Genomic DNA, 10,000 nt, shown 5'->3' with positions numbered 1-10,000 from the left:
TATGCTGATAAATAAGTAAAAATCCAGCCTAGACACCTCTCTACTGCATATATTAGAGATATCCACTGCAGTTCTATAACCAGGTTAAGTTACTCAGTACTTAGTCACATGTTTAAGCAGCTACTTTTGTTCTTCTTCTTAATGAGTCCCCCCCCCAAAAAAAAACATTCCTTAACCAAGGGCCTAGCTAGGCCTTTCCATTCTAAATTCCCTGACCATCCACACATTTAACAGTTCTCTCTGCTCCAACACCCCTGAATCATCTCTGCTGCTAACTAACAAACATGATAATGGTGTTGGTAACTCTGACGCGCAGGGGGACTCCAGGGCAAAGACTGGGAAACACTGAGATCATTGCGCCTATTTAAGGCAAAGCGTGTGTCTGTCACAGCAACAATGACCTCTAGTGGTTTGACCAGGGAAACAAGAGGAAACCTCTATAGCTGTAGTCTTTATTATTTCGGTGTCTAGCAGCTGAGTATGGGATTGTGTGGTAAAACAATGCACTCCCACTCCAGCCTAACCTTTTAAGCTGCCTATCTTTGACATTTTGATGGAGTGCACTTTGGCCGTTCTGGCACTGCAGATGTATCAACACAAGTAGTCTCTCCAGGAGTCTATCAGTCTTGGCTACTGTGAGGACCACAAGTGGTGCCTGGACTTTGAGGCCTGCTCTTGCTTGATTAACTTTAGCCAGGGAAGAAAAGAAGATAGAAAGGTTAGACAAGCCACTGTATTTGAGTTTTTATTCAAAAAATCCAAAGAAATGAACAGAAATAAAGCTTAAGGAACAATCTAATGAAAAAAGAAGTTTTTTTGGCTTTAACAAACAAACAAACAAAAAAAGATACAGAGGAAGGTCTCTCTTTAACCGGACAAGTTACCACAGGCAAGTTTGTGGCACATGTAAAACAAACAAACAAAATAAAAATAACTCTTATATAGATATCTCTATGAAAAAAAACTTTTTATTTCTTCAAACAGTCTGTACAAAACTTCTCTGTTCATAAATTATTACTTTTTTTCATAACTTAATGGCTGTCTAGTATGTGATGTTTCATGTTCATGAGCGATTCTTTCTGTCTCCCACTCTTTCATCCAGCTATACATTGGCACTTGGTTCAGGTGTTACTAGCAGCGTTGCCCACACAAGACTCGTGCTCATGCATTCTTCAGTCTCCAGCCTCACACTCACAACACACACAAACGTCAAGGATCCTTCAATCTCTGCCCACCCACCCACTCACTCTCTCTCTCGCTCGCTCTCTCTCTCTCTCTCTCTCTCTCTCTCCCCCCCTCTCTCACACACACACACACACACACACACACACACACACACACACACACACACACACACACACACACACACACAGCAGAGCTGCGAAGTTTGTGCTGCTGAAAGTCTGGACTGGGACTGAACAGTAGCGATGTCTCAGGAACACAGATCCTAGAAATACCACAACTTTCAGTTTGGAGTTTTTGTTTTCTCTTTATTTCTCTCCTTCTTTCTTTTTTTCTTCTCAATGGACTTTTGTCAACTACCAGAACGTCCTGTGATTAAAGCAGCAGTGTTTTGCTTTTGAAACTATGAAACTGAATGCCTAGACAAGACTAAATCACGTTCAATGCACATCTATCCTTAGAACAACAATGTCATTTTAAAAAATTGGTTTTGAAGGAAAAAAAAAAAAAAATTAAAAGTATAAAAAAAAAAAAAAACAACCTGAAAGAAAAGAAGTGTGTGTATATGCGGGCAGCTCCAGAGCTAGCCGTTTGGTCTGGAGGGGGGCGGGCTGAACCTGCTAGCCCGGCCGATCAAAACAGAGGAGAACGCAACTCTGAGGTAGATAATTGGTCGATAGGACCACCAGTTCAAAACACAGTCTTGTGGAAGACAATCTAATAAAGCCTAAATTAAAGCCTATTGTGATTTTAAAAGAAAACAATAATAATAATAATGATAATAAAAAATGATGCTGAAAATTACCCTAGCAGAGTATCACTGTGCTGCTCAGTTCATAGTTTCAAACGTCTCCTTTTTGCGTGTTCTAGTTTCGTATTTCAGTTTCGTGTGCTCTGTAGTGATGTTTGTGGCACTTGTTGGATCAAAATCTTCCTTCATGCACGTGTCCAAACCTTTACAACAACTAAAGACAGCTGGATGCATATATACAAAAAAGGCACATTCTCGAAATTGCAGTCTAGTCCAGTAAAAAGTCTTAGAATTGTATCCTGCCCAGGGAGAAGATGATATTATCATATCCATTTCTTTAGCTCGGTTTGCTAGCTCACTGTCTTTGGTGAAGTAAACTTTTGATTGAAAGTGCCGAGTTCTGTTTGCTTCCTAGAGAAAAAAAAAGGAAAGAGCTAGACAAACTAAAATCTGCAGAAAATCAATCTCTTCTGGAAACCTCCACTGAACTCCTGCTGAAAGTTGCCTGGGAAAGGCTGAATTAATCTGTACACAATCACAAAACACATCTGTCTGCATCAAAACTGAAAGAAATAATCATTAAAAAAAGACATTTATATTCTGTCAGAGAGACAGACCACAAACAAACCCCTCCCCTCAAAAACAAACAAACAAAAACAAAACAACAAAAGACAAAACCTCATAGGAAAACTAAAAGACTTGGTCAGACCACTTTCCCCAACCCACACGTTCATGTTCAGCTAAACTACAACAGCTTTTTTTTTTTTTTTTTTTTTTTTTTTTAATCTAAAAGGCAATTTAAAAATGTGTTCATTCAGCAGAATTTCTACCACATTCAAACAACCGGAGGGTTTGTGCCACCGATTACAAAAACATTACATCGTATTTAAACTCAATCACCATTTGTCATTCAACACATTTTCTATTCTAAAAGCTCTATGAAGATCAGTAAAAAGCAAAAACACCTAAACTAGGCAAAGCGATTCCATTAGCTAGATCCTAAGAAAAGCCCTATTCAGCTGATTTACAAGGCCTTAGCTGATTTTTTTAAAATGTCTCTTTCTCTGGTTCAGCCTCTGCTAGAGGCTACCTGTACAGCTGTATGGAAAGAATTTAAGGCAAATCGTATGAGAAAGAGAGACAGAGACAGATAGAGAGATAGATAGAGAGAGAGATCATTCTAGATCAATAGGACAAAAACACACTGTACAAGAGGAAACATGTAACACTTCACCATAGCAACACTCACACTGCAAGCACAAAAAAAACATCTTTCTCAGGATGTCCGGCCGATAAATCTCTTCAAACAACAAAATGTTCAGTACAAACAAAATAAAAAGCAAGAGGAAGAAGAAGAAAAAAAAAAATACACACACACAAATCTGAAATCATAAAAAAATATTAACAATGGACACCTCTGCTACCATGCACGTCTAAGTCACATGATCCTTTGAGTTCTTGTACCCATGTGACGATTCCTTGGTAAAAATAAACGTTCTTTCTATTAAAATAAAACTTTTTAAAATTATTTTCCCCCCGTTTTCTTCTTCTTCGATAGCTAGCATCCTTTGATGAACTGAATATTTTATTTGCACCTCATTGAACTTATACCAAAAATAGTCTGGATAGTTGTATTAAAACAGAGGAAACTCATCGTAGAACCTGTGCAAACGCCGATTGAACGGTCGAGCTTTATCCATCAGAGGAAGCATGATTGTTGAAGTGGATTCCCCTCGCGGCCTCCTGAGAGCTGAGGGACCTGAACAAACACAACAACAACAGAGAGGATTTCATTATTAATGAGCTGCATTGGCTGTAGTTCCAGTATAAAACTAGATACAGGAGCTAGCTTTGGGCTGCATGATTTGAGAAAATCATACACGTGATGTTTTTGGTCACATTTGAAGAGTATATCCACCCTCACTATCTGCTGGTCTCTGCCCATTACTGAAAAAGGCATGCTGAGGGAGGAGCTTCATGAGGAGCAGGAAGAGTTTTCTGCTTCCTTTGTCACTGCTGACACCTATGGAAGTGCCAACATTTGGAAAGTAAAAAAAAAACAGGTTTGAAACAGCAAAAAGGGCCATTTACCAGCATAAAATGGCGGTTGATGGATAAGGAATATATAAATGATATATCATTATTTAATGAATAAAAAAAAACAAAAAAACAGAATCTACTAGCTTGTTCTTAGCTTGTTAAATAAAAATTAAGGGTGGTCATCATGGTTATGATCTTCGTTCATGCATGGAAACCAGAGTCTGTGCAGTAGAGATCAGAGGCGGAGCCTCTTATTTGGTACACTCACCCAAGGGTGTCTCTTAAAAGTTCTAATACAACTTGACTACTTCATGTAAAGAATAGAAAAGGTGTGATGCAGGTTCTCTTCCAGCCAAGCTATCAATCACTTTATTCCTATGTGTAACTCGCCTTCTTATAATGAAGTAGCATAATGTTTAAACATGGATTTCTGGTAGGAAACTGGTAGGAAAAAAAAAAGTGCCAATATTAGCACAGGGAAAACCGTTAAACCTGTAAAGGACCTGTTTTTTGATGGAAGTGGTTCTATGGCATTGTTCAAAGAATCTTTTGTAGTTTGTAATATGTCCAATGGCCAATAATTCATCATTACATGACTATATTTTATCGCATATTTACTCCTGTTTAAGTCTCCTTTAAATAAAAGTCATTGTACTCCTGATAGAGGTCCTGATGGCATTTTTGCCTGGCTCTATAGCTCCTTTTTGTCTGTTTGTCAAAACGTAATTTGCTGGGCACCATAAAAAAAATGTTGTTAAGCATTGTGATGAAATATTTCTGCCATATTGCCCACCCTGAGCTATTGCACATTATGTGCTATTGCACATTATGTGCTTGAACTGTAAGCTGTACCTCTTCATCACTTGGTTTGTTGGTAGGTGTAGGGAGAATGATCACCAGAGGACTCCACCTGAGGCTGTGGACTGTTTTCCTGTGAATAAAAATACATTGTATCATTTGATTTAGTCTAGTCGTTCCCAATGCACACAAACCAAGTCCTTTTGGGTGTGTGTGTTCAACGTGTGACTCAACTAACCTCCACTGCAGAAGCCTGCATAGGAGTGTACTGAGGGATGTATGCGCCCTGCATCACAGCATTAGCCGGCATGAACTGCAACACAAACAAGACACATAAAGAATGCAAGTGTGACTTGTAAAACCACATTACACACCCTAAACAAACAACTCTACTTTTGTCTCAGCAGGGAACATAATGTGTTTCCTTCCAAAGAGTATGAACTGTGACATAAGAAATATTTCCGGTAGAAGGAAAAATAAAATCGTGCATGTTAATGTAGCAAGATTCAGAGCTTATTGAAAGTAATTTTGGATCAGTTAGTTTGGTTCAAATAAGTTTAAACATTCTTTGGACACGGCTGTATATATTTCCTTTGTCTGTCTGTTTTAACACTGGTTTTATTTTGAAATAAAATCTTTTTTACATTGACTTTTATTAAAAGCTTAGAAGGTTTTCACTTTCTCCTGTAAAGTTGCTATTTTGGAGATAGAAGGAGCAAATATTTCGGTTTGAAACATCAGTCTGTGTCTAAGATGGCACGTCAGATGGACTCTACCATGCCCTTTTTGTAAGCTATGTGACAGGTTTTCTATTTCAAATACTTGTGTGCTTTAATATCAGCAAACACTTGTGTTGAGCTTCCTTTAAAAATAAGTGCAAGCGTGTGTGTGTGTGTGTCCTCACCGCTCCTGTACTGCCCAGAGAGAGGTGACTCATCTGCTGTGTGAGGGGGCTCATCATGGACGTTGGCTGCAGTGACATGGAGGGATCCATAGAGGGTGATATTACAGCTCCCTACAAAAGAACCAGAGAGTAAGAAAGACGTCACACAAATTCCTGACAGAGGAAAAGCGACCAGGAGCGTTCAGACTGGCCATACAGGATCCTCCCTTCACACTCTCCAACTTTAGAAGCACAAAGGCTAAAGGTTTACTTAAGGTGGATCTCCTTAAGGCCAGGGTCTGCTTAAAGCTGGAGTATGCTGCTGTATAAGGTGCTTTATATACACACACAGAAAAACATTTTCATTCAAAGTCAAGACTGTGAAACAATTTGGGGGTTTTGGAATTGACCCATTTTACAGCCCTGTTTTGGTTATGTTTGGTTAGGTCATCTATTCAATTGAATTAAATAATAAATTAATAAAAATGTATTAATATAGGGCTTTTCACAACATGTTGTCACAAAGCAGCTTTACTGAGATCAGCATCCGGGACCCTTTTGAGCAAGCTAGTGGCATCCTCAGATCGAGAGGAAGTAACCTTGAGGGGAACCAAGACTCAAAAGGGGAACCCATCCTCCTCTGATCGACATGCCAAGCTAAATACAGTTTTCCATTCTAGAGCCCCTTTACGGCTGCTTCTGTGATACTACTAAATGACTAAATAGAGAGTATATAAAGTTACTCAATAGAAGCAGCACTACCACAGCCCTAATGCAGCCACTAGTAGGTTGTACCATCCAGCTTTCAGCTCAGCTACACACTGAAGGCTCTTACACTAAAGCCCAGGGCTGAGAGGGCTTCATTAGCAAGGCTGCAGTGCTAATGCACTGAAGTTTAGAGCCACTCATGCTAGAAGACTCTGTGCGCACACACACACACACACACTCACACACTCACACACTGTGTGTTCTTTTAGCTCCTGCCTCAAAGCAAAGGAGAAAGACAGTCTACTTTTATCCTCTTTCCGTTTCTGTCTCCCTCACCCTCAACCTCTATTGCATTCTTATCCTCTCTCTCTCTCTCTCTCTCTCTCTCTCTCTCATATTTATTCTGCTGAGAATGAAGATGTGAATATCTTTAATACTCATTAGTAAAATCACCTTGTTTTAGAATCTCTCCAACCAATTTGTTACTCAAAGTAAAAACTACAAATCCGACAGGAGAAGATAAAGGAAATTAGGAAGCAGCTTAGATGAAGCACAGTCAGAATGGAATGTGAAAGAGGAGTCTCAGTGGGTTTGCAGTGGGCTTGGTGGACCATAAAAAAAGTCTTAACTGTTAAACTGTAAAGGTCTATTTGTGTGTCCATACTTTAATTCTTCATTCACAGAACAACTTTAGTTAAACAATAATTTCATAGTAGTTAGTGAAGAGGAGTTTTTTTTTTACTTTAACAACCAAATAATATGCCTTTAGTTAAGGAATTTAAAGGGGGGCATATCCTGCATCTTGTATTTAACTTTATCCACAAACTTATAAGGTTTGTGTGGGTCTATGTAGTAAAAATGACTTTTTGATTTTTGTTGGTGTGCCTTTAAGAATGTTGAAATTTTTTATTTTTTTTTAACCAATTAAATAATTTTTAACCAATTGTAGAAAGCCATTATGCAACACACTCATTAATACTCTCCCCTATCTGAAAGGGTGAGAGCTGACACATGCCTCCTCCGACATATGCTCAACCAGCCACCACCTCTTTTAGAATTTCTGCAGATACAACATCGGGCAACTAACAAGCTCAGAGGAAAGCGCCGGGTACATTGGCTATCAGAGGCCTCAGAGGATCCTTGGGTCATAGTGGCAGTGCCTTAGTCTGCTGAACCATATGGAGCCCTGCAGTACGAAGTGGAGGCCAAACTTCTGTAGGTTGACCACGCCAATATAAGTAAATGTGTTTTAGTGGGATTTTTTTACGACGTCACAAAATAATGAATTCAAACCAGGCTGCTATTGCAGCTAAATATCCATACAGAGTTAATGTCACATGTTGAATGTTTAACTTATGCTCTTATTTCTATAAGACATTAAATGAGCCCTTTAAGTTTAAACCACTGTTTATATGTGCAGAATGAAGAACCACAACAACAACAATTATTTTAAAATTCAGCCTTACCGGATGTTGCATAATGTAGGGCTGGTGGGTGACCCAGGATGGATTTGCACACACACACACACACACACACACACACACACACACACACACACACACACACACACACACACAGTCAACACTAGAGGCGTATAAAGATTTTACTATCAGTTTGATATTTTGACTTGATTGATAAACCACCATACAGTGATGCTGTACTGATGCCGAGGATTACTTATCTCTAGGCTCTTCTAGGAACACCTTTTGTACAACTGGGTGTTTAGCAGAGAGTATAAAACATCTGTTTTCATATCGGATAAATCTGGTTCAACTGTTGCTTTCCCACATTACTCTTCATAATTTTATTAAACTATCTATGTTTCTATGTTACACTGTCTGTTCTACACTTACCTTTAAAAAAACATAATTAGTCCGAAATATTAGGACTAGCATAAATAAATTTGCAAATACTCACTACTGGCACTGAAACATCATTTCTTGTTTCATTCTCAAAAATGTACTGGAGTACATTGATGTAAAAGGTAACTCTTCATAGACTGTTGACCACAGTTTCATTTTCATGCTGTAGTTTCAGCACAGTAGAAAGTAGTATCTTAAGTAGTATCTTACGAACACACCTCGGTAGTTACTTCCCTGATCCACACTAATTCTTGTAAGTACACTCTTATCAGTCACATCTTGAAAAGACAACCATGAATGAGGCTGATGCATGTCTCTAATAACCTGTCCTCTTCTCATAAGACCTGAAACCCTAACTGTAAGGATCTGAAGAGAATAAAGACGTGCAATATGACCATTTCTGTGGTACTTTGTGAGAAAACATTTTCCATATACCATTGCTGTCCCAAAAATAATTATTTAGTTTTATTCTGTATTATATATTTCTCCATCTTTTATTTTTTCACTGCTTTTTTTTGGTGAATTTGACAATTGTTCAATGAATGGACCAATAGAAATGCTCCAATATGTCCTTATTCTTTTTTTTATTAAAAACAGAGAATTGTAGAAATTAATTAAGAGTATAAAACCTAAAACAAATTATTATTGAAATCAAGGGATGTCCCAGGGCTGATCCGGACATATTTTAATGGATCAGGTATCGGCTATTTTAATCCCAGTTCTGAGTCTTTCTTTTTTAACCACAGTGTTCAGAGCGCCGTCTGGTTTTCTCAAGGCACCATTACCAGACAATACTCAGCCACAGACAGCAGTGAGGACATTCTTAGAAGGTAAAAACAGAGTTGAGTCTGCAGTTTGGAACTATTTTACAGTGGAACATGAAAACGGACCATACTACCACAAAGCATTATAAAACTATTACTCAAACGCTCTGTTTTACAGGCGGATGCCTACCACATGCCTTTCTTTGGTTTTAAACCATCAATGAAGAGCACATTCAGAATCGAGTAGAGGCAAAAGCTAATATTAATACACACATACATTCCCTACAGAAACCCAAATCATAGCACATTTAACCACTATAAAAGTGTTACACAGAAAGATATCAGTTCAGAGTGTATACCACTACACACACATACACATGAGAAGTGACCTGACTGCAGTGTTTTAAAGAAAGTGGGAACTGAATAGTCTGGGAGGTGAGTCAGACTGGGTACAAAGACATTAAATACACTCAGTCCCATTATAAAAACTGTTACATAAAATAAAGAAGGTTTATTAGCGAAACATCTTAGCTAAACTGTGTGGCTGTATTATTTATACAAACACAAGGATCTTGATCAGCATCACCGGATCGTCAGCATTAAGAGACTCATATTGGATTGGGGGACAAAATAACATGATTGGGACATCCCTACTAAAATAAGAGCAGGTCTTGAGTCAGGGTCAACACACTGACTGGACGAGTGAGAGCTTTTGGTCATAGTAGGAACTGATTGATATGTACCGGATATGTGGACACTGGGGACATGTATGGCGACATGGCCGTCTGCGTGATCATTCGGTTGGCAAGGCTGAAAGGGCTGGGATAAAACCTGGAGAGAAAAACAGAAAGAAAGCAAGAGAGTGGGTGAGAGAGAGTGCATGAGAGAGGACTTCTCAACCAAAGTAAAAGCAACTATTTGGAGCTTTGGGAAAGTGAAATTAAATTATGCCAAAATGAGATGCTTAAAAAGAAGATAGTCTTAAAAAAAGAAGATACTCGCTCAAAGACCA

The 10,000-nt window shown here is 38.6% G+C and overlaps 1 protein-coding gene across 1 annotated transcript in view; it reads right to left on the bottom strand.

The window, feature by feature from the left end:
- Positions 1-729: 729 nt before the first annotated feature.
- rbms1b (RNA binding motif, single stranded interacting protein 1b) overlaps positions 730-10,000 on the bottom strand; it is a 60,949-nt gene continuing 51,678 nt past the window's right edge. Inside the window, exons 6-11 of the mRNA XM_072686389.1 lie at positions 9,727-9,819; positions 7,829-7,874; positions 5,676-5,786; positions 5,010-5,084; positions 4,826-4,904; positions 730-3,692 (exon numbers count right to left, since the gene is read on the bottom strand). Of these exons, the coding sequence (XP_072542490.1) occupies positions 4,833-4,904; positions 5,010-5,084; positions 5,676-5,786; positions 7,829-7,874; positions 9,727-9,819 (397 nt within the window). The 3' untranslated portion in view covers positions 730-3,692; positions 4,826-4,832. The remainder of the gene's footprint in view (positions 3,693-4,825; positions 4,905-5,009; positions 5,085-5,675; positions 5,787-7,828; positions 7,875-9,726; positions 9,820-10,000) is intronic.

The sequence above is a fragment of the Salminus brasiliensis genome, chromosome 8 (genome assembly GCF_030463535.1).
Source record: "Salminus brasiliensis chromosome 8, fSalBra1.hap2, whole genome shotgun sequence".
NCBI lineage: Eukaryota > Metazoa > Chordata > Actinopteri > Characiformes > Bryconidae > Salminus > Salminus brasiliensis.
The sequence above is the reverse complement of the archived record's forward strand: the minus strand, read 5'-3'. Positions and strand labels throughout refer to the sequence as shown.